This window comes from Strigops habroptila, chromosome 7 (assembly GCF_004027225.2).
Source record: "Strigops habroptila isolate Jane chromosome 7, bStrHab1.2.pri, whole genome shotgun sequence".
NCBI classification, from domain to species: domain Eukaryota; kingdom Metazoa; phylum Chordata; class Aves; order Psittaciformes; family Psittacidae; genus Strigops; species Strigops habroptila.
In genome coordinates, this window is record NC_044283.2 from 65024424 (window position 1) to 65048931 (window position 24508).

A 24508-nucleotide genomic window follows, 5' to 3' on the forward strand; every position below is an offset into this window, starting at 1 on the left:
CATAGTTGGTGGTAGAGCAATATATTCACTTAGAGCTTACAGGAAGAGAGATTGTGGCTGCTGTGCTCCTTTTGCGTGTGTATGTTTGTGTGTGAAGATGAAATTCTAAGTAATTTTGTTTAAAATGTTATTGTAAGATCTCTTTGAATCCCAGTGCAAATCAGTTGTTCTTGGTTCTTAGCAAGAACTGTTCTTAGGAGTGAATTATTTTGCAGATAGGGTATTTGTGCTTACAGCTGGGACTGTGCATGTGTGAGAGATTCAGTACAAGTTTGTAAGTCCGTGAGATGTTGCCAGAGATGATTCAAATGCTTAAGCGGAAGAGAGCAGATGGAAATTTGCTGACTTAAGGTGATAAAGGAAATTGATGAACTACTATCTTTCTTCCCAGATATTTTTGCAGAAAGAGTTATCATGTAATTTCTACAATGGAAAGGCAGAAAGGAGAGATTCTGAGGTTGACTGGCTAATGCAAGCCTTCAACGTCAGATCTAATACAATTTTTAATATTGTGTTCTAATTTAGAACACTTTTCTGCAGCCTTGCTGGACAAGACAATTAGTATTTCAAATCCAGAGGTAAGATTCTATCTTGCCCTCAACCTCTCAATTCAGAGGTTTGAGGACGAGATTGCTTGAAAACAGGTTTATACTAATATTTAGAAAAGCTTTTGGCCAGTTTATCATCTGTCTGATGGAAGAATGGTACGTGCTTTAACAAACTTGACACTTTCTGATATTGATTCAAGCAGTTAGGGTTTTTCACGTCAAACTTGGTACACTTGAGTAGAAAGCATGTGCTTTTCTGATACTTCAAATCTAGCATTAATCAGAATGCATGCAATTAGCAGAACTGACATGAGTGGTCAGCCTATCCGTCAGCTTCCAGTGTTCATTTTGGCTCATGGAGTGGAAATTAGTCTCTTCCCTTGTGTCATTTGATGTTACACCACATCTGGTTTTATCCTGCTGAGCTTCTCTTTAGGTTCTGCTGAGGGTGTGTTTGCTTCTTCAGAGTAGTAGATTTCCACTTCAAGAGGACATGCAGGTGTCTAGGGCTGAACTGCTGCTTGATGCTCCAGATTGACTCACCAGTCATTCTGTTGAATTCCCAGATGCTTTCACAAGTGCTGGATTGGAAGGTGTCTCATTTCCTGCCTAATGCTTCTCTTGATCTCCAGTTCTTACAGGCAGTGCACTGTTTGCACAGATACGGTGCCTGAGATGTTGTTTGGTATAGCTCTGGTTTGTCTACTGTAATGCTGCTTGGTCAAAGACTTTCCTTGATGTTAGTTCATCTTTTATGCTTTGAGTAGTATGACCCATCAAGGCCTTTGAGCTGCCATTTGCCATTTTTGCCTTCTGACATAACGTTATTTCTTGATACAGGGAATTCAAGGATGGCCTGCTATTTCTCCCGAGATTACTGTCTGCGTGAAGCCCTGTTGGAAATGCCACACAGGATCATAACGTAGTAAGCAAGAATTCATAGAATCGCAGAATGGTTTGGGTTGGAAGGGACTTTAAAGCTCACCCAGTTCCAACCCACTGCCATGGGCAGGGACACCTTCCACTAGACCAGGTTGCTCCAAGCCTCTGTGTCCAGCCTGGCCTTGAACACTGCCAGGGATGGGGCAGCCACAGCTTCTCTGGGCACCCTGTGCCAGGGCCTCACCACCCTCATAGTAAAGAATTTCTCTCTAGACTGTGTAGGCCTCTCAGTAATTTTCTGCATTACACCAGAGTTTGTATTGCTTACAGGGGTTTTGGTATTACTTTCTGGTCCCTTATAGTCTTAAAATTAATTTCTGTATTTCCATCATTCTGCTGTCCAGTTATGCATCTTTGTAAGACTATATTATATTTCATGGAGGTTTTGGCCATTGACAGTTTCAGTTAGAGTTCTGTAGAATTAAAAAATGTTCCACAAGGTATGTTTTGAAAGTTAATTAAAACACATTCTCATATCTTCTTGTAAGTATTTGATATAGGCAGAAACCATTCGGCTTTTTTTGTTCTTCCCCAGGATTTGCAACCTCTACATTTTTTTTATACATCATAGCATCACATTGTGTATGGCTTTTTCCTGTAATGGACAGGAGTTGTCGCTGCCGCTGACTTTGCTGAAGTATGACAATAGAAGGTGTATGAAGGGCTGTAAGCATTTGACTGAAATCTTGCTTTTTATTAGCTTTTTGATTGCTAATCGTACTTCTGATGTCCGATCAATGTTGAAATTCAGTAATCTATATTTGCATTTTGCCTTTAAATCTGGTGCTGAGGTGGGTGCTAGGTTCTGGAGGGCTTCCTCAAAAAATCCCTCAATTTGTTTACTTTTCAAAAGAAAGATTGTAAGTATTTTCTAGGCCTGATTTCTGATTTTTCTTTCTTTTTTTTTTTTTGAAGTTTCCAGAAAAGGTGTATGATTTTCTACTACAGCAGCAGTCTTAGTTTCAGCTAGTAATTTCTTACCGTTTTCTTGGTTCTTTCCTCACAGTCATGTCTTGCACTTCCCGTCTGTGTATTCCAGTATTTTATTAGCCAAAGTTGTTGTGATTTTCTTTTCAGCATCGTTCCTTTCCCTGGTAAAGTGTCTTCACTAACAGCTTATTGAAATCTTATCTATCTGCAGTTAATCAGTCAGAACAATTAAAATTTGAATAATTTTTTTCCAAAACTATTGCTTCTCTTTAGATTTATCTTGTATTTGACCATGCTGTGCTTCAGGACTGGTCCTTAGTTCAAGCTGAAATTTACTGTTCACACTTCAGTTCTCAATTTGTACCACTGATTGTGTTGGCTGGATTCCATTTACAATGTTTTTCTTAGTTTAGGGGTGGTGGTTGTTGGGTTTTGTTTCAGTGTGGGTTGTTTGGGGTTTTTTTCTTCAATTGCTCATACTTGCTTGATTTGTTCTTTAAAATTATATAGTTTATCTGAATCTTATGTTGGTGCAGATGTAGTTGATTTAAAATTTACTTTTGGATGAAGTCTTTTTAATTTGCTTGTGTACTCTTGAGAGAATGGGATACTTAAAAAGAATTAGTTTCAAGTGAAATTCAGTGACTTGCCCACTGTTTTGGTCAGTGGTACTTGATCATGCTCTTCTTAAGTGTTGGTTTGGGGGTTTGTGGGTTTTGTTTGGTTTGGTTTATCTGTTTTGTTTTGTTTGTTTTTTATTGGTGGTGGTGTGTGGGGTTTTTTTGTTTGGTTGGTTCATTTTTGGTGTGGTGTGGGGGAAAAGAACTAGCAAAATTTTACAACCCTAAAATATTGTAAATATTGCTTAGTAGACAACATTGACAAATGTGATTACATCTTACAGTGATTAGAGCTCTTCAGCTTAGCAGATAGAGTTACAAAAAGTTCTAAAACCTGAAAGTCTAAACCCAGTCAGATTTAGGTTTGAGTTAAGATAGAGGTTTTTATGGGGATGGTAATATGCTGTCTGGGCTCCTTGACAAGTCCTGTGGTAGATGTTCAGTTGCTGATCACTTTTAAGATATTTGGAAGAGAATCTAATTCAATTACAATTGTTAAACTTGAAGGGCAGATGAAAACATTATCATTTGTTACTGCTTTATCCTGCAATAGTCAAGCCAGATCAGCACACTGGCCCTTCCTGAGCTGCTTTTTTGTTTTTAGAGAGTAGTGGTTAGTTTTTCAGGCTTTTCTTATTTGCATTCGTCAGTCTGAAGACAGAAAAAACAAATACTATTTTTTGCTGCTTTTCTTGCTAAATGTCAGTAGAGTGACAGTACTTCCTCAAAGTCAGTTTCATAGAATATGTTTAAAAACTCATGTGCAAAGATAATGGTGGATGGGCAAATCAGCGCTCTAGGAAACTGCATCGGTAGAAAGAGGGCAACAAAGGCAGGTATCAGGGAAGGCTTAACAAATCTTAGGCCTTAATTTCAGAGAAAGAATTTGTTTTTCTTGATACCACATTACATGTCCATATAAGCCAAAACTATATAACCCACGTGGGAAGACAATTATTAAATAAGTATTTGGATATTATTTTGCTTCCACTTATATAAATGAACACCTATAAACCAAAACTGTATAACCTTTCATAAAGTTCCAAGAGTGGTGTTCACAGTGAAGAGATTATTTTCATACTTTTGTGAATACTATTACTAGTATTGGAAGTTTAACAGTGTAATTATTTTTGAGTTGTGTATAATATTTACTGTTCATTTAGGCTCTCCCATGAAATGAAATGAAATCAGATAGAATTGATCCACCCCTTTAAAAAGATTTGTTCGTAGTATTTCCCATTGAGTTCAGATTATTGCTTTAGGTTGAGTTTTGACAGACAAGTAATTAGATGACCTCATCCTGTAATAACAAATGAGAAAGCTAATTGCTTAAACACATGAACTACCTTGAGAAAGAATGGAAGAGTAATGATTCATTATAGTTACTAGGAAAACCAGTAGTTTGCGTTGTACATTTTAGCTATGTGGTGTTAGGAGTTATTGTTTTTATAGTCCAGGAAATAACACTTAAACTTTTAGGAAGAGTTTATTTGCTGTCCATAAAATCAGTCCATTATAAAATCAGTATAAAACTGAATGCTCAGGGTACAAGTATGACTGAAGTTGACCTTATTCATTGAGACTTTCTCGGAAACTAGTGGACATCTACAATCCAAATTAGGTCCCTTCGATGGTTCAAGTATATGAGCGGAGCTCATTATGTGTCCATCTTACTTTAGTGGCAAGAGAAGGGGTCATCAGCACACTTTAAATATTGGGAACTGTTTAAGCAGTATGTGTTCCATTCAGTGGTGGAATGTCACGATGCCTGTTTTGAAAAATTCTTCCTGATGACACATGTGACACCGCAAGTTTTCCTGGTTGTGGTGTTGAGCTCACACACAAATACGCTGCTGACATCCGTTGGACTATTTGAGTGATAGCTCATAAGCATGACTGCAAGAGTCACAGTCTGACCTGTATTAGATCTTAGCATTTTTGGAGGGTATCCATCTGTAATTGCTCTACATGCTGAAAAGATGTATGCTGTTTAGGCATTTTTCAGATAAATATCTTTCAACAGAAGGTATCTTGAGAGATTGTGAGGCTGTAGATTGTATTAGTGTAGAGGTGGGAGAAGGATGTGGCAAGGCAGAGCTTTGCTCTCAGGAGCGACGTAAATAACACATGCTTGTCATCTGGCAAACTGGAGGAGGGAAGGGTGTCTCTGAGTGGCAGTATCGGGCACAACAGTGGCACCAGCTGTGGAGTAACCTCCTTCCAGCCCTAGGTAAGGTTTGGTGCAAGTTGCTCATGACACTGAAGAATGGATGTATCACAGGTCACTGTTGTGTGCTGAAACCACCTTGAGTCCAAGGACTGCATGGTTAAAGCTGAATGGGAAGCGTCACTGATATGTTTACCAAGCTTTTTTTATAGCGTTTGCTGTGCAATAAAGCCATGGCTGCTGGTCGTTTTTAAGGTCTGAAGTGTCATTATTTGTTATCATTCATAAACAGTAAATAAATTGGCTTTTAATAAGGTGCACTAGATGTTATACGCAATCCAGCTTTTCTTTCTCAAATATGTAATCCAGTTTAGTTTGATACCCCTCTGCATTTTAGCAGGTAAAACTGCAGGCTGACAAACATAGTAAGATTGCTGCCAGGGGGACTGCAGATGATAAAGACTACTTGATCTTTGTGTTTTATTTAAATCAAAGTGTGACTTCTTCTGAAAGAAGGTTACTGTTTGTCAGTGATAAAATCCTTTTGTGGTATGAAAAATTGTTTATCTGTAAGGTGCAAAAACTTGCTTTTTCTTTAAAACACCAGTAACTGGTGTTTTTCAAAGAAACAAATTCTTGTGAAAGATAAAAAAAGAATCTTTTATTTTAAAAGATATAAAAGAAAGAAATATTCCTGCAGCAAAGACCTGTGCCATGGATATCCAAACACATAAAAATGTTGTGACTTATTACAGGTATTGGAGTCCATATAAACTAAAGTGTGTGTGTGTATGCGCGTATGTTCAGTGTTGGTAACTTACAATGAACCAAACTGATTCTACTGGAGGTCCTCCCTTGATTTCATTACTGTTCATGGGCAATTTGTAATCAGCCTGGACTGTAAGCCATCTGGAATGCTGGTCTCCAAAGAGCAGAGAGTGCAATGGTGCTTGCAAGAATCTTAAATGACTTAATCTTAAATGACTTAAATCAATTTGCTTAATTTTCAAATCATGATGACCTACCTTTCTGGAAGACAGCTGTTGGTCAGGTAGAAATCATTCGGCTTGAAAGGGGGTCTGTGTTAGGCAGGAGGTCTGGCTGCATGTGCTCATAATCCCTTCTAGCAAAATACAGTTTGAAAACTGGTTGCTAGTGTAAGGATGCAAGTACAGTACATCATGATTTAATGCATGAATGCAGACTACTGCAGACTACTAATCTGTATACTTTGTGCAAAGGTTATAGGCTCCCTCTTCAGCTTACGACTAAATGTGAGGCACAGTGGTCAGATAAGTAAAATGTAGTATGATTTCTTCCTTCAGCATAAATTGCATGAGGTAACTGAAGCCCTTTCCAGTAATATCCTCTAGTGCATTGTATGTCCTTCCAGTAACATGATGCAAGAATAATTGCCAAAGCCCCCTAGCCAGTTGTGGCTTTGTATTCCCTGGTTTCAGGTATTACATTTCATTGCCTTTCATAGAATCATAGAATGGTTTGGGTTGGAAGGGACCTTAAAGCTCATCTAGTTCCAACCCCCTGCCATGGGCAGGGACACCTTCCACTAGAGCAGGTTGCTCCAAGCCCCTGTGTCCAACCTGGCCTTGAACACTGCCAGGGATGGGGCAGCCACAGCTTCTCTGGGCACCCTGTGCCAGTGGCTCACCACCATCACAGGGAAGAATTTCTTCCCAATATCTAATGTAAATCTCCCCTCTGTCAGTTTAAAGCCATTCCCCCTTGTCCTATCCCTACATGCCCTTGTAAAAAGTCCTTCTCCAGATTTTCTTGTAGGCCCCTTTAGGTACTGGAAGCTGTTCTAAGGTCTCCCTAGAGTCTTCTCTTTTCCAGACTGAACAAGCCCAGCTCTCTCAGCCTGTTTCCATAGGAGAGATGCTCCAGCTCTCTGATCCATCTTTGTGGCCCTTCTCTGGACTTACTCCAGCAAGTCCCTGTCCTTCTTACGTTGGGGCCCCAGAGCTGAATGCGGTACTCCAGGTGGAGTCTCACGAGAGCAGAGAGGGAAAATTGCCTTCCTGGACCTACTGATCACGCTCCTTGTGATGCAGCCCAGCATATGGTTGGCTTTCTGGGCTGCTGGCACATGCTGCTGGCTCATGTTGAGCTTCTCATCAACCAACACCCGCAAGTCCTTCTCCTCAGGGCTGGTCTCAATCCAGTCTCTGCCCAGCCTGTATTTGTGCATGGGATTGCCTTGACCCGGGTGAAGGACCTTGCACTTGGCCTTGTTCAACTTCGTGTTGTTTCTATGGGTCCACATTTCAAGCCTGTCAGGGTCGCTCTGGATGCCATCCCTTCCCTACAGCGTGTCAACCATGCAGCTTAGTGTCATTGGCAACCTTGCTGAAGGTGCACTCAATCTCACTGTCCATGTCACCAACAAAGATATTGAACAGCACCAGTCCCAATGCCGACCCTGAGGAAGACCACTTGTCACTGATCTCCACTTGGACATCAAGCCATTGACCACAACTCTTTGAGCACAACCATCCAGCCATTCCTTATCTACTGAGTGGTCCATCTGTCAAATTCATGTCTCCAGTTTAGAGTCAAGGATGTCATCCAGGACAGTGTCAAATGCCTTGCACAAGTTTGGTTAGATGATGTCAGTTGCTCTTCTCTTATCCACCAATGCTGTAACCTCATCATAGAAGGCCACCAAATTTGTCAGGCACGATTTGCCCTTAGTGAAGCCATGTTGGCTGTCACCAATTCACCTCCTTATTTTCCAGGTGCCTTAGCACAGTTTCCAGGAGGAAAAGGCAAAGGAAGGAGGAAGCTGACTATTCAAAAAGTTGTGTCAGCCACAATTAAGTGATTCTCCCTGACTTTTCTGCTCCTACCCCCACATATTGGTATGATTGCTCTAGACATTTGGCACGTGTGTCTGATGGGACTGTTCCTCAATATGAGGACTACTTGTGTTTGAGTGCCTTCAGGATCAGGGCTGTCATCAGTTAGCCAGATGCTAATCCCACAAACTTTAACATGTGCTTTAAGCCTTTGATGATGAAAACTGCTCGTTTGAACAAGGGCTTGCAGGTTTAGTATTCTTACGCTGGGAATTCCTTTCCTTATTTCATTTTGCGGTCAGAAACCTGATGAAATAATGGGGAAAAAAATTGTAATTGGTATAGTCACATGATTTGATGCCTGGATAATTCATTGGCTCTTGCCCAAGGACCTGTCTAATCTAAGGAATATGATTCTTTGTTGCTTGTTCTGTTTCTATAGAAACTTGCAGTTACTTATTTCTTAACCATGTCTGAAAAGGTACTTGTATATGAAGAATTAATGAACAGTATTAAATTAATTTTTTAAACTTTATTATGATCATTTCATGTAGAAATTCCTCACATTATCAGAACTGCTGTGATTTCATTCTGCTTGCATCACATCTGAGAAAAAAACCAAATACTCAAATCCCAAAAACCAACACTGACCTACAGTGCGAAATGGAACAGTTCCTGAAGGACAGCAATCATCTCCCATCTGTTGTTTCAGTGCTGGCTTGTTTCAGTTGGTTTGGTTTTTGTATAGTGTGCTTCACATTTCTGGAATGCACTGCTCTATTTTACATTATTTCTGTTTGGTGGGACAGGGGGATGTTCCTCTCCTGTCTCCCACACCTCAGGGAGAAGGAGGTAGGATGGGAAGCTCCTCTTCACGTGATGTTGCTGCACAAGTCCATAGGTTTGTTCTGTCTCCCTGACCTTACCTGCGCATTGCAGTTTTCACATCTGCAGCACCCTCCCAGAACTAGTGGCAGAATTGGTTGGCAGGACACCCACACGCCAACAGATTTGGAAATACAGCAGGAGGAAAGCAACAAGCATATTTTTAAAGATTGCAGGACCTTACAGTGTATCTGTACCTCGGAGAAGATTACATTTGGCTAGCATACAACTTTATTTAGATATTACATCATGCCTATTGAATATTTAGTACTGTCAGTAGACATGTGAAGCTGCAAAGCATGAAGAACTTTGGCATAAACCCTGCTACGTGTTTGCAGCAAACCCAGGTGATTAGTGCAGGCTAGTGTTTGGCTTGGTCTGCACTCCAGTTTAGCAATACTCTTGAACTCACTAGCAGCTTTAAGCATTTGAGGATCTTTGCCCGTGGTTGAAGCACACTTGCTTTCTGGAGTAGGGCCATACTGGTTTTGTGATGCCAGAACGGAGAGTGTATTCAACAGAAGAGGAACACTACAACCTACTTCAGTCTCCTAAGTTTGAAAGGAGTCAAGGTGTATCTAGGAGGGCTGGTAGAGGATTGATAAGAGGCAGCTTGTTAGTGCAAGTAATCAAAACGTATGAAAGATGAGGGTTTAAGATGGCAGTAGGAACAGCGAAAGCTAGTTAGACTAGAGAACATTAGGATATTTTACATTATTATTTTCTGTTCATATCCTATAATCAGCAAGTACCCCTCTAAGGTATCTGAAGACCTTACTGAAGACCGGCTGTTGTGTTTGGACTTGTTTCCCATGTATTTCAGATATCTTGGATTAAAAAGTGGTGGATATTAATGCAGGGAAAGATTACATTTGATGTGGCCTGTGAAGATCTTTATAACAAAATACAAATAGAAAACATAGAATGGGGAAATACAAAATCTGTATTCCCACTGATAGGTGGGGTATTTCCAAACATCAGTTTCGGTTCAGATTTAAGGGATCTAGTAAGATGGAAAATGGGTAGTGCTTTTATAACCTCATGATGCATATAGCAAATCTGAAAGAACTGCAAGGGAAGCAGTCTTCCCTACCAGTTATGGCAGTGCAGAATGAGGAACTAATGAAACTATGACAGTAAAAGATGAAAATGGCCACCTGACAGGAGAAGAAGATTTTAACAGGAGTGGTTTAAATGACCATAGTGCATGCAGTTTACTTCAGCTGTTTAAAAAAACCCCTAATTTCTACCCCAATAAAGATTTGCAGAAAAAAAGTCTTTGAAAGTTCATCTATCTGTTTTCAGTATGTGAATTTACTGAGAACTTCAACATGAGAGTTTAAATCTGACATGTCTGCGGGGTAGATGAAAATTCTTTGTAGACATAAAAAGGTGGAAAACTTTTGCATCTTTTAAAAATAAGTAGGCTTCTGGTGGGAGAGGATTTGGAGGGTTAGAGTTTTATTTTGCGAGCAATTTCTTATAAAAATAGTATCTAGAATTTGTGGAAATATATTTAGGAATTATGGGTAGCAGTTGGTATGCGACTGTTGATGGCCCCCTCAGTAGCAAAGAATTTTCAAAGCTACTTTGGGAAAACAGTATGGCTTTGTCTTTAATCAGTATCCTTTCAGCTGAAAAGCAGCTCAACTGGCATTTCAATCCTTTCTACCCTAAAGAATCAGACCATTAAGTAGCATAATTATTTTTGCTGGAAGCCTTAGTTTTTCCTAGCTGACATTTGAGTTTTGATCCCTTCCAGAGTGTATTGTCTGGGGGTTTTTTGTGGGTTTTCGTCGTTCTTCCCCATCCTCACACCTCCACCCCACCCCCAGGGCTCCAACAGTATATGAAACACAGGAAAGAACTAAATAACTTCAAACACTTTTATAGAACAGCTACCTTCTGCTTTGCCTCAATTCATCTGCTTTTATGCTAGAATCAGTGTATATTTAAGAGTTAAAGTCTTGTTAAACTGAAGGTTTTTCCCTGTTGAGTCCTGTTTACAACATGAGGCAAGAAGTGGGGATGAATACACTGGTGTGCATTTTGCTGTGGAGGGTGAAAGGAGGGGGAGTGGAGCTGTGGACCCCCCTCCTGTGGGATCTCAGAAGATTCGTCACTGTGTATTCATCAGAATTTCCTGTTCCATAGGTCTCCTTGTGGGTACTCTTGATGTCGTGTTGGACTCCAGTGCCAGAGTGGCACCATATCGAATCCTCTACCAAGCACCAGACTCCTTGGTCTATTGGACTATCGCCTGTGGTAAGGACTAACATACTGACATGTGGATTTTTATTCTTCCTGGGTACTGCACCACATAATTAATAGAACATCCTGCCTGCTGAGCACAGTCATATCAGGACAAATAAGTACGTCAGGATGAGAACCTGCTCTAGTGGTTAAATTAAGACACTCCAGAGCTTCTAAATATTAAGACCTGGAATGCCAGCATGTGTGTATGTGTTATGCTTAATGACTGAGCAGAAATTGCTATGGAGCAGGGACAGAAGCCCCTGATATTTCCCACCCTTCATCTCCCGTCTCCTCTGAGATGTTCTCAGGCACTCAGACTTAGTATCCATCCCTTCTCCTTGCATTTCCTCTCCATGCCCGCAGCTGACTCCTGCGGCATTTAAGAAATGCAGCCTTCCTCAGTAGTGGAGTATCTCTAAAGAGTATGGTAGGAGAATTACCTGGGTTATAGCCTCCAAATTACCCAGCCAGTGCAATCCTAGCTCTCGCCTGAATACTGTGTATCAGTATGGCATTTCCTGGATAGTGAACTTAGTCTCCTCCAGGATAAATACCGTCTAGATTCCAGGGATGCCCACCTCCTGGACTTTTATTTCAGACAATGTGTTGTTCTTATAAATATGATGTGCTCAGAAATTCAGAAAGATGGTAACCAGGTTAGGGTCAAATACAGAAGTGTATGTTCCTGCATAGATGCAACAACTTGAAAGAGTTTTGGTCTTTAAGGCTCAAACTTTGACAGATTAAACTTCAAGACTGTTTTTTTCTTCTGTCATTATAGTAGTTGGTGAAATAATGAAGTTGATATTTTGGTGCATTAAATAGGATTTTTGCATGCATCAGATCCTGTAAATACTAAATGCTTATTTCTGTGGTCAAGTACCTATTGCAAGTAGCATAAAACAGTATGTAGCTAGTCTCTGGTTCAGTTTGCTGACTCTGAAAATAGTGTCTGAAACTGAATGCAGAAGGTCGAGATTATTTAGCTTTGATTGGCCAAGCTTGTAAGGTCAGATTCTCAATTTAATAGTATTGCTTTTCAGTCTTAGCAAAGAGAAACTTTTTAATACAACTCCTCTAGCTCTAAAGCTTCAAACGCTGCTTTTAGGCAGCAGCCAGCAGTCTGTTCATTTGAAAGAAAATTGAGGAAGAGGACAAATGAGAAGTTCATACATGTCTGTCGTCTCTTTTTAATAGATTAGTAACTTCCAGTATCCCCAGCACTGCCTGGCAGTCAAAAATACTAGTTAATGAAGCTGTAGACTTCTTCTGGCCTAACAGTGCCCTCTTATCTATGCCCATTCTCCCAATAAAATTTGACATTTGGATTATTTGAATAACTTTTCCTCCAGACAAATCCTCTCTTTTGGGAAGGGAAGAGGACGGGGCACGGATGAAGGTTGTCTTCAATTATGAATCTTAATCCTAATTGAAATTACTGAAGTAGTAAATATATCTATCTGTGCTTCTATTTTTATGGAGTGTTTCTTGAATTTTTACTCACCTAACATCTAGTTGGTTGATTGGCTTAGTTATTTTTGTAAAATTATATGACTGCACTAGCTTAGTCTCATCACCTGAGGGGAATAGTGTGGCTCTCACAGGGAGGTAAAACTTTACAGAGAGCAAATTATTTGTCAACGCAGCCTTGAAGCTGAGCAGCCCAGAGTTGCCTAAGGCTCTGTGCTGTGATTATTATATGAATTTGCAACTAAGGCAATTCTTTCTGAACTGATCAAGGGTTATTACAATTACACAGTTTACCAAGGGATTTGGCTGCATTTAGCTATGCAACTCTGATTTGTTGTGCATTGTATAGCTGTCCCTCCCTGTTCCCTAGGGGTAGGCTGCTGGTTATTTGGTACTTGTAATCTCTTATTTTTACAGAATTTGTCATATTCTCCTCTGCCTTCCATAAAGCAATAATCTCCATCTTCAGTAAGTAGCTTTACAGAATGACTGGAAGAAATGTGATTGTTTCCTTGTTCGTTCATGTTGCATGACAATTGGTCTTGTTCTGTACAAGACTATTCGGAGGGTAAAAAATAATCCAAGGGCTTTTGTTGGCTCTAAAATGATTATTCATTTATGAGATATACAAGATTTGTTTATAATTAATTTTGGATGTGGATTTTCTTGGGTATTTGCTGATGAGAATGCTAGCTGGTAGATCTGAGGCTTTATAGCTCTGTAAAGGAGGCTTGTTAACAACACTTTCTGCTGTTACGGGTGATGTCACAGGTTAGAGTTCTGAACTATACTGGAAAGATGTTATTGCTAACTTTTATAGAATAGTTTTAAGCATATTAATTTTGTAATTGTCTAGGAATCTAAAATGTTATACTTGATCAGCCTTGCATATTGTAATAGCTCTTCTGTGTCCCATGTCAGTGTCCCTCCCCAGTCTGCTAGTGCTCAATTTACAGGGAAGAATGATGGTAAGTGTAAACTCTATTTGGAAACGAATAACTTTTTAGAACCTTCTCCACACATAAAATCAGTCATTTTTACTATAGCTGTGTGTGTTTTTCATGTGTAGAACTATTGGTGTAAGTTTTTTGTGGTAACAGTAATGATATGCACTTCCATAGGAGTTTTAAATCTGTATTTCACATGGTGGGAAAAAAAAAAAGATAAAATAGAATTACAGATTACTTTAAAGCATCAGCTTGAAATTTTATTACATACCTTGGAAAAATTTTTCATAAAAGCCGATGTGCTTTGGTAACTAAAACAAAGCTACAAATTTTAGAGTGCTGTTGAGTTTACCATCCGTAACTATTTTCTCCTCCCTCCGCACAAATTGAGGTTTTGCCAGTCCACTTCTGAACCAGCCATTACTGGCAACAACAATTTTAGGCTCCTTGAAGTGTTGCAGGTTCTCTTGCAGTGCATTCTGTTAGCAGCAGCAGTTCAGGTCAACTAAATAAGCATCTTGGGGAAGTATCTACTTGGAGGAGAAGACCAGACATGATAGCCTCATCAGCTGTCTCAAGTTAAGCCCTTCCTGTTCCTCAGTCACGAACTGGAACAATACTGAAATTACACTTCTGAGTGTGTTTGAGAGCATCTTTATATGACTTTTTAATTTTCTTCTCAGTCCCGTATTCACTCACATTCCCTCTGTACCTTCACCTGTTTGCTTTAGACAAACCAACCCAGATGTTAGAAACTTAACCCTGACACCCAGAGATATTCCTGTGTTGCTCATGCTGTTATTCCACCCCACCTGTCAGGCAATTGCCCCTTCTCATCCTCTCTCCAGCACCATGCATCATTCCCCCATCCAGCTCTTCTCATAGACCTCCCTTAGCTCTCCAACTTCTGTTTAACACACTTACTAGTTTCCTCCCTAAAGGTTGAGGAGAATAACTCAGTCTACCAGAAATGCTGGCCAGCATTACACCATATGGAGCACACCATAAGCTGAGTGTACCATTTACAGGAGGGGAAGGAGTGTTTAGTAGTCTACTGTATGTGTTGCAGCTATTTTCTCTTTTATTTCCTGCCAGTCTCGAGGGCTCTGTATTCCAGCATAGTGGTTTAACTGTTAAATGTTTTTTTTGCTTCCCTGAGAGTTCCCTGCTTAATTTACCTAAAATGCCAATGATGGCAAAATGGTGAATGCTCCTAATATGCTAAGACAGGCAAAGATTGCCAGTAGCAGAGTTAAAGACCTGTAGTTTAAAACATCTCAGCAAAAGTGTTTTTCAGTCCAGAGTGAACAAAGCAAAGAGAGAGATGGTCTAGTCTGAGGCGTCTCTGCCCATGGCAGGAGGGTTGGAACTAGGTGATCGTAAGATCCAGTCCAACACAAACCGTTCTGTGATTCTATGAACTAGACTGTGATGATAAATTGATGAGAACTGGGGTGTGGGCTTGGCCTGATTGCATGACCTGTTGTAGATGAGATTGGGAGAGTAAGTAGTAAGATAGTGGAGACTAAAAGCAATCAAAACAATGAGCTGGGTTGCTACAGGTTGATAATAATCAACCAAAGCTGTTTCATAAGAAGTGGTGAAAAACAATTGATGAACTGCAAACAAGAAATAGATAGCTTTAAGAAATAGTTCATCATGATAGTGTGGCTGCACTGCTTGTCACTGCTCTTCAGGAGATGAGCGATTTTTCTGATGACGGTCTAGTTTTATGTACGTGACTCATGTATTTCATCATTGCTTTTTACAGCAGTGTAAAAGCCAAAAAAAAATAAATTAGTCTTCAGACCACCTCCTGAGTTCAAGAAAGGTCTGGAGAAGCAGCAGTGGCAATCATTTGTGGTTCTGAAATATTGCTTAAATATACAGGCTATTCTGCAACATCGTTTATGGATCCATACCACGACTAGAAATGTGAAATTCCCCTGGAAGTTGCACAGAATGTTGCATTCTGTTGCTTTCATTGTGTAAAGCTCTGATTGTATGCTGTAGAAAAATACTTTTCCTCATCATTTGTTGCTAAACAATAAAGAAAATGATTGTTTGCCATATATTCAAGATGGTTGCATTGAGTTTTTCTACAAACCATGGGAACACTTGTGCACAGACATGTGGACAATTAGTGCCTGTAGTAAAGCTGAACAAGTTACTAGAAACAGCTTGTTGTAATTTAACCTCTTTCTAATGGTTGCCTCATGTGAGCCCCTTCACTTTGTGGGACCCTGTAGGCATAATTAGCAGGTAGGTACATTTACTTGTTAGCTCTGAGTAAATGACCCAAATCTGTAATTTGAACAAAAAGATGACACAGTATTGGTGCTATTTCCTACCTGGATTGAGATACTTTTAATCAAGCTTCAGGTACAGATGTTCCTATGTGAACATGTAATGTTTGCTTTCTGAAAATACTTACAAGTCCTGGTTTTGACATAATTCCCTCAACATCCTTTATTGGGGAACAATTTATTTTGTTTTTGTGAGTGCTTGAATTTATTCTTACTTTAGGGTGGGCACAGATTGATCCTGAAAAGCAATAACAATTTTGTTCGGCAAGATATTGAGAACAGGGTCAGAATGAAAGTTACATTTATTATGATCCATCTCAAGTAAAATAGAAGCAAAAAAAAAATAATTGCATATGTAAACTCCAGTTCATACAAGAAGCTTTTTCATCCCTGTTCTGTACTACTTGACAGACTACAAGTGTGCTGATCCTTTTCAGCTTTTACTCTTGAAATTTTATCATTTCATAATTTATAGATGTATATAATGGTGAAGAATTAGGAACCAATTATAGAATATACAACTGTTGGGGATTTTTGTTAGTTCCTAATAGATGCAAGTAATACCTTTGCTAACTCTTTAATGTGTTGGGCTAGCTCAGTGTTGTTATTGTGGTTAGAATTCTAATGTAGGGGGGTTTTGCTTATGATACTGCCATAAGTAGCTTGTGCTTCTCACAGAATTATCTTGAAGATTGCTGCCTAGTAATTATGAAATTAAAGACTATGGGAGAAAATTTTGGAATTTCCAGGGGCACAGCATCTGATGAAATACTGCATCTCCAGTTACTAGGGAGTTTTGTTGGAGTCTCTTGCTTATGATTATGAGGATATTAATATTGGTAAATTATTTATTTTGTGACTTTTGGTTGTTATTTTGGTTTGGTTTTTTTTTTAATATGTATACAGGTTGCTCAAGGAAGGAAATTACTGAACACTGGGAATGGCTTGAACAGAATTTGTTGCAAACTCTTTCAATCTTCGAAAATGAGAATGACATAAATACATTTGTCAGAGGAAAAATACAGGTAGTTAAATATATTATTATAAATGTTGTTCATGATAAATGTGACTATGGAAGGAAAACTGATCTGAATTCTGAACAAATTGAACCTGCTAGTCCCCAGGCTGTTCCACCTTTTTGAAGGAAAATCAGATTCTAAGTAGCAACGTGTGTGTAAAAAATAAGGGAAACTGGGATTAGTGCAGTGTGATTTTTTTTATTTTTTTAAAAAAAGGCAGAGCTTCAAGCATTAGATGTTCTAAAATTAATTGCACTGTTGCTTTTGTCTTAAACTTTGACAGTTTCCTATGTAACTGCTTTTCCAGAGCAAAGCTTTAATTTTCTTTTTTCATGCACTTATGTAATGTCTCCTTACCCCCTTCTGTGTAGTTAAATTCTGTACTGTTGGTATTTACACTTCATGTAGGTTTTAGGGGTTGGTGTTGGTTGATTTGTTTGGGTTTTGGGGTTTTTTTGTTTGTTTGTTTGTTTGTTTGTTTTACCAGAATTTCTTTTTCTTCTTAGAGATAGTAGCTATACTTCTAAAAAGTACTTTATCTATGCTAAGAATTGTATCATTCCTCTTTTAACATTTCATGTACTAGCTCACCTGTCTTAAGAATCTCCTTGAGTTTTTTTTGTTTTACTAGTGAATCAGGTATGAGGGGTAAGGGTAATCATGGAAACACCTGATGTGAGAAGATATCTGTCTTGTGAAATATAATCTTTTAAGGAACTTTAACAAGTTGGATAAATATTAAAAGTGAATGATGGTTCACTGTCTTAATACTCTGCTTTCCATGTAAATATGGAGCAATTTGAAGACAAGAAGTCACTTCCCTTTTTATAACTTTAATATAGAAGGCAATAGAGAAGATTATAAAAGAGATTGGGAAAATAAGTGAATAGACTAGAACTTCAGCACAGAACAGAGAAACCATAGTCTGAGGTATCAAAAAGCAGCTTTTCACCAGACTGCTGTCACTTCAAATTTGATTAAGGTCTTCTGCACCTGGAAGTATGAATTCTTTTTTTAATTCTGCTAGTTAATCTAATAGGAGATATTTCTTTTTTTCCTCTTGCTCTTCTGTTTCATTTCAGGTACACTAAGAGGAGGTCATAAAAGTAGTTTGGTATTTTCTCTAATGAATAACATATCTTTTTTTCCTTTTACTCTTTTCTCTCCTTTTAGAAGAAAGTTTTCTGGTGAAATCCTATCCCTGTCTCTTCAGAGAGCATATATAGGTGGAAGGGGAAATATTACAAATTGTTGGTGCTTAACAGAGTTGTCAGGAATGTTTGAGATAGGCTGGTTAATTTAAAACAGGGTATTGGCAAGTGGTTGGTGTTTGATTGCTTTTGACATAGGCATGGTAAAGAGCAAGGTCATCAGACAGTCTAGAATAAAGTAAGTAACTATATAAACAGGAGAATGAGCAGAAGAATAAAAGATAAGCAAAATTCTTTCTTGACATTGCAGTAACTATTGTGGCCTCTGTCCCAGACAGCAATGACAATAAGGATATCTGATACCCCATGGCAACTAACATGCTGTGTACTTCTTTCACTCCCTACTAGGGCATCATCGCTGAGTACAACAAAATCAATGGCATCAAGGAGGATGATGATACAGAAAAATTTAAGGAAGCCATAGTGAAATTTCACAAGTTGTTTGGGATGCCAGAAGAAGAGAAGTTGGTGAACTACTATTCCTGCAGTTACTGGAAGGGGAAGGTTCCCCGTCAGGGCTGGGTATATCTCAGCATTAATCACCTTTGCTTTTACTCTTTCCTCATGGGCAAGGAAGGTATGTTTTACAGTGGAGCAGTGGTCTGTGCATCTAAGAATTGTTAGGAAATCTGCTGTGGTTTGTTATTGTTCACCTGCAGAACTGCTGAAGGGTGCAGTGATACTGCTGAGGAAAAGAGGAGTAGGGAGCGATTCCCTAATTGTCATGCTGTTCCCTTATTTGTTTTGTATTTCTCGAAGTAGTTCTCTGTAAAACAATACCTGGGCATCATCTGGAGACATGTTTCACTTCAGGGACTATACCCAAAGGGATTAGGGATGAGATCACAGCAGTTCTGGCTCCTTCTGCTCTTATACAGTCCTCCAGTACTACTCTGGCAGACTTTGCAAATCCCACATTTACTCTTGTACAACTCCAGAGCATCACAAAGGGCTTAGAGGAACCCAGGATCAAGAACCTACATAGTATGGATGCAACCGGTCTGCTATATAGAGGGAGTTAATTCTAAGCAGTGTGGAGGTGAGCAAGTCTGCAATACTTGGTTATGAGCAGTGGATCAGTCCCAGGTCTTTCTGTTTAGCTGCGTAGACATACCCTAGTGAATTACTTTTTTGTCAAACAAAAAACCAAAATAACAAAACAAACAAAAAAAGTAGATTTAGTCCCTGTTTTAAGGACAATATCCTAACCAGTAGTGGTGTTGGAAAAAAAGCCGAGGATCTGTAATATGTCAAACCTCTTAATATACAAAAAGAATGCAAACCTGTCTGATGGGTTTAGACTGTATTTCTTTGCTTCCACAGGAAAGAAGGATGTCAGAGTTTGAGCAATATGTTGGCCCACCTAGCTTTGTAACACTTTTGTGTGGTGTTCAGTACAGAAGTAAATGATATTTAAACTCTTATCTGCTGTTTGTCAGGTGATCATAGTTTGTTGTACAAGATGGGTTTATTTATGCTGTCCTCCCAACTTTTCAAGATGCAAGAAAACTTCAGCTGAATACATTTTATAGGAAGAGGAAGATAAATGCTTTTGAATATGCTGATTTTTGTACTGAGTATGTTTTTGTTGTTGTTTGTTTGCTTCTGTTCAGCAAAGTTAGTTATCCGCTGGGTTGATATCACTCAACTTGAGAAAAATGCCACACTGCTCTTCCCTGATATGATCAAAGTGAGCACAAGGTCAAGTGAACATTTCTTCTCAGTATTCCTTAATATCAGTGAGACATTTAAACTAATGGAACAGCTTGCCAATATAGCTATGAGACAGCTTTTGGACAATGAAGGATTTGAACAAGACACGTCATTACCCAAACTGAAAAAGAAATCCCCCAAAAAAGTATCTGCACTGAAACGGTAGGTAGCACTGGCTCTTAGTCATTTGTTTCTCCTCAATCCTTCTACTTGCAGGATTTTGTCTAAAAGTTTTCTAATTTTTCTGTTATTTACTGTTACTCCAAAAGGAATGATTGATTCCAGCAGTGGCAAAATGGAAATAATTACTTAGATATAATTATTTGGTCTCCTGTTGAAATAGGAGAGGGAAAACATTTGAATATGAACATGCTCCAAAAATGAAAGTGACATATTTGAGCCAAGTTCTTGTTTGTTCAGAAGCTCTTTAACGTATCTCTTGACACTGGCTGCATTAGGTATCTGTTGTGAGGCCTTTTTGGGTTACCAGGGGAAAGTAATTAAACGACTTAAGTGCTATTAGAAATGTGCCTAACATTCATACTTGGTCGTATAACTGGAGCTGAAAAATTACTCTAGATGATGAATTCTATCTACAACTTATTTTTTAGGTAACAGAGATGGAAAAAAATGACATAAAATTCTGAAGAATAAAAAATTATCTGGAAAATCTTTCTGCTTCTTCTATAGATGTCATACTGCAATCTGATAGTTTCTTGTTAATTTTTTCCTTATTTTATATGTTGATCATGTTAGTGAACCATACAGAATTGATCATAGATCATAGAATCGTAGATTGTAATCTATATGTAACCATTGTAACAATGTAACCGTTGTTTATGTTTCTCATTACTTAGTGACATTCAACATGCATTATATCATGCATTATATCACTTAGGTTTGTCTTTCTGACTGTTCTGTGTTTTGCACTGAACAAGACTAAGTCTTGAAATTGTTATCAAGACTAAGTCTTGAAATTGTTAACAAACTCGAGCCCTAAGGATTCCATCATGTTAATAAATAAGTCTCAAAGAAGCGTTTTTGGTGTGATATTACATGGGGTCATGTGTTATTTAATGATAAATGAATTCATTGTATATAAATATTCATAGAAAGTATGTATTATGTATTTCTTAAAACAAGAAAAGTTTTGTGGATTTGTTTTAGGGATCTTGATGCCAGAGCAAAGAGTGAGAGATACCGTGCGTTGTTCCGACTTCCTAAGGATGAGAAATTAGATGGACACACAGACTGTACTCTCTGGACTCCATTCAACAAAATGCATATTTTGGGGCAGATGTTTGTTTCTACAAACTACATTTGCTTTACTAGTAAAGAAGAGAACTTGTGCAGCCTTATTATCCCTCTTCGAGAGGTATTTGCATTTGTAAATTTAAAAGGCAGTATGCTATTGGAAATTGCATCCTGGTTTTGATGTTTTTCCATTACTGGGAAAAAATCTCTTTTCATCCCTTTTAATCTCTTGTGATCATGCTATTCTGATGTGTTCTAAGTAATATTTAATGACTTGGTATCTTAAAAGTTCCTACTACTAAAATTCGCAGAGAGTTTTCTCTGTCAGTTTTTACAAACCTTGTGAGTCCTTCCTCTCCCATAATTTATATTCTGATTTATAACCCCATGGTACATTTTTTGTGCCTCATAGGGAGGGATGGACAGTAAGACTTCCTAGATTGATGAGTGGAGCTTCTATTAAAGAATCTGTCAGATAAGATCTGTTTTTGTGAGATGTGAGGAGATTGATAATCATTAAGGTTTAAATTCTCTTCACACAGACTTGCAATCATTTATTCCTGTGCATGGAAAATATTTGTCAGCATTTTATGGATCACTGTGCTTCCCTTTTTAAAGCTGGCTGCTTAAAGCAGATGTTCAGTAAAAAGGACCTAAGCTTAATGCAATTAAAAAAATTATGTTGGAGAGGTTTTTTTATGATTGACTTGATTTGTGGGTTAATGGAAAAATGTGTGAAGTCTTGGGAATAGTAGCAAAGCTGATGTAACCAAGGACAGTTTGTCTTGACTGGAGAACCATGGAATATTTCAAGGCATGTGTTTTCCCCCACAAATCATAAAAGAGTGAAAACAAATGGTATTTGTTTGGAAACTTTGAAGTACACCTTCTCCACAGTGTGTTGCAATGACTTTTGGTTATTTGAGAAGAGGCATTTGATTATGGTTGCACTGTTTGTCTGGAACTCCCAGGGAAGAATGGTCCTCCACATGGAGTGATGGAAGAGGAGAACAAAGTCTGCATTTATCAGGCCCTCTTTTCCTGGATTCAGATTCAGCAACTGATCAGTACCCTTAATAATTGAAGGGAAGCTTTCTATTTAATTAAAGCTTTGGGTCAGACCCTAACCTGATTTCAGTATTCTGTGATAACCTGAACATGTTTTGACTGATGAGACAATGACAAAGCATTGATTCAGAAATGATGATCGGGAAAGCTGATTTTCAGTGGCTGACTGCACTGCTTACTGCACCCAGTACGTGCAGTTTTCAAGATCAGCACTTCAGATATGTGTGTGTGTCTACTTGAATAGGAAATAAGTAGATATTAGCTCTCGTTATAGCAGAGCATGCTTGCTATAATGTCTGTCCTGTGCCTCTAGAATTTGTCTGTCTTGAGCTGATTATGTTCAAACAGTTTTTAAGTGGAACGGAAAAATTATGTAGGCATGCTTTTTAGCTAATTTCAATATGCTATTAGTAAATGTCCTTTAAGTTAATGAGTAATTAGTTAATCAGTAAGTTAATCAGTAAGCTTCCTTTGGACCTTGAAAATAAGTTGGGGAAGAGAGTTAAAAATAAAAGCATGTCATTGGTAAATTGGATCGTAGCACTTCAAAAGTGGTTTTGTGCAACTGCAGTATGGAATTCCTGTTTGCCATTAAGAGCGTGCAAAGTAGCAAAGATGTTCTTTCCTTTGATTCCTTCTAGACATCAGGAATTTTTTGCAAGTCTTCTACATTTGTCAGTTTTGTGCATGTTATATTGACTGTTGGCTTATAATTTGTCTTCAGGCCGGTACTGTGGTTCTCTAGCAGTAAAGTAGTCCTCCAAGAGAGACTGTATGTATTCAAACTAATAGATTTGTAGTTAACAGAAAAATAAAAGGAGGTTGGAAGGATAGAGAAGTGATTTAACACCTAAGCTGTGTATTGCAGTCTTTAAATACATCTTCAAAGAAAATGTGTGAAAAATGGTTAACCTATCTTTTTAGCTAGAGAAATACTAATATTACAGCATTAATGTCTTACCACTGATCTTGATTTTTAAAAGGGCTAAGAAAAAGAGCAAAAGTAAAGGTGCTAGGAAACTGAAATGTGCCCTTTTCTGTTCTGAAGGCAGTAAGACAGTTTTCATTACCTAGGAAATTTTTTAAAGTCATAAAAGCAGTGGTTAAGAGTATTTACAGTTGTGATTTGTTCAATGTATGAATGGCACAAACTTGATTGATTGGTTTATTTGTTTTTATGGCTGATAATTGGTAATGTTTGGAACACACTTATCCCTGAGATTTCTTTGTGTTAACGTGCTTTACCAAAAGCTCAGGGAGCTAGTGCCCTGTGCTCAGTAGTAGACTGTGGTGTGAGTACTGTTTATAGGCTGGAGTTCAATTAGGTTAGTGACCATTTCACTAACAACTGAAGGCCAAACAGAAACCTCCACCTCACAGGGTTAGATGTCTTCCTTTATAAAGAATGTTTCCCTTTGTTGCAGGTTTCTGTGTACTGTGAAAATACAGTTGCAATAACAGTTGTTACCACAGTATGCAATTATAATACAGTAGAACAGGCGTGTTATCTTACATACATTGGCAGTAAAAAGTAAGCAAAAGTCTTTGGTTCGTCCTGTACACCAGTAGGGGAGCAGGAAAGTGGTTCTGAGGTCCTACAAAAAAGCCCGTAGATCTGTATCCCACCAAAGTAATTTTCTGTTACTGATTCTTTAAAAATAAAGACTGAGGGAAATAAACTAAGCAGTGCAAAGGAGTCTTGCTGGAGAATGTACTAAAGCCAGTTGTTTGAGGGATGAGAGCCTTCATCTTTCAGACTTGTAAGTCCTTGTATCCAAATCTTGGTTTTCCTGCAGAGGGGTGTCTGCGGCGACTCGACATAAGGGGGAAGGGGTTATGGGTTTATTGTATTACTATGATTTCTTAGACCAAGCAACTCAATTAAAGATCTAAAGCTGTAGCTACTTTTTCTCCCTAGGTGACGATAGTGGAAAAGGCAGACAGCTCCAGTGTGTTGCCCAGTCCGTTATCAATCAGCACGAAAAACAGAATGACATTCCTCTTTGCCAACTTGAAAGACAGAGACTTTCTTGTACAGAGAATCTCAGACTTTCTGCAACAAACCACTTCAAAAATATACCTGGAGAAAAATATTTCTGGAAGCTATATGAGCTCAGATGATGAGGTACGTGGAGGAGCATGAATTGTTTACTAGAAGAAGGGGATTTTAACTGGTGTGGGGAAAGAGAAGCCAGGAAAAAACCTTGTAAGTTTTGTCAAGCTAAACCTCTGTGCAGGGGAATGTTTCCTCTTTTGTGTTAATGCCTTCAGCTTCCTTAAGCTGAACAGTTAAAATGTTATGACTAGGATATCTGCTTTTTTCGTGTGGGACTTAAGAGCAATTGCCATTGCTGTG

At 38.6% G+C, this 24508-nt stretch overlaps 1 protein-coding gene across 3 annotated transcripts in view; it reads left to right on the top strand.

Moving 5' to 3' along the window:
* TBC1D9 (TBC1 domain family member 9) overlaps window positions 1-24508 on the top strand; it is a 51719-nt gene that overhangs the window by 5019 nt on the left and 22192 nt on the right. For all 3 annotated transcript variants that reach the window (XM_030492400.1, XM_030492401.1, XM_032920061.1), the window contains exons 2-7: window positions 11063-11173; window positions 16794-16912; window positions 18466-18694; window positions 19731-19992; window positions 20998-21205; window positions 24071-24277. In XM_030492400.1, the coding sequence (XP_030348260.1) occupies window positions 11063-11173; window positions 16794-16912; window positions 18466-18694; window positions 19731-19992; window positions 20998-21205; window positions 24071-24277 (1136 nt within the window). The remainder of the gene's footprint in view (window positions 1-11062; window positions 11174-16793; window positions 16913-18465; window positions 18695-19730; window positions 19993-20997; window positions 21206-24070; window positions 24278-24508) is intronic.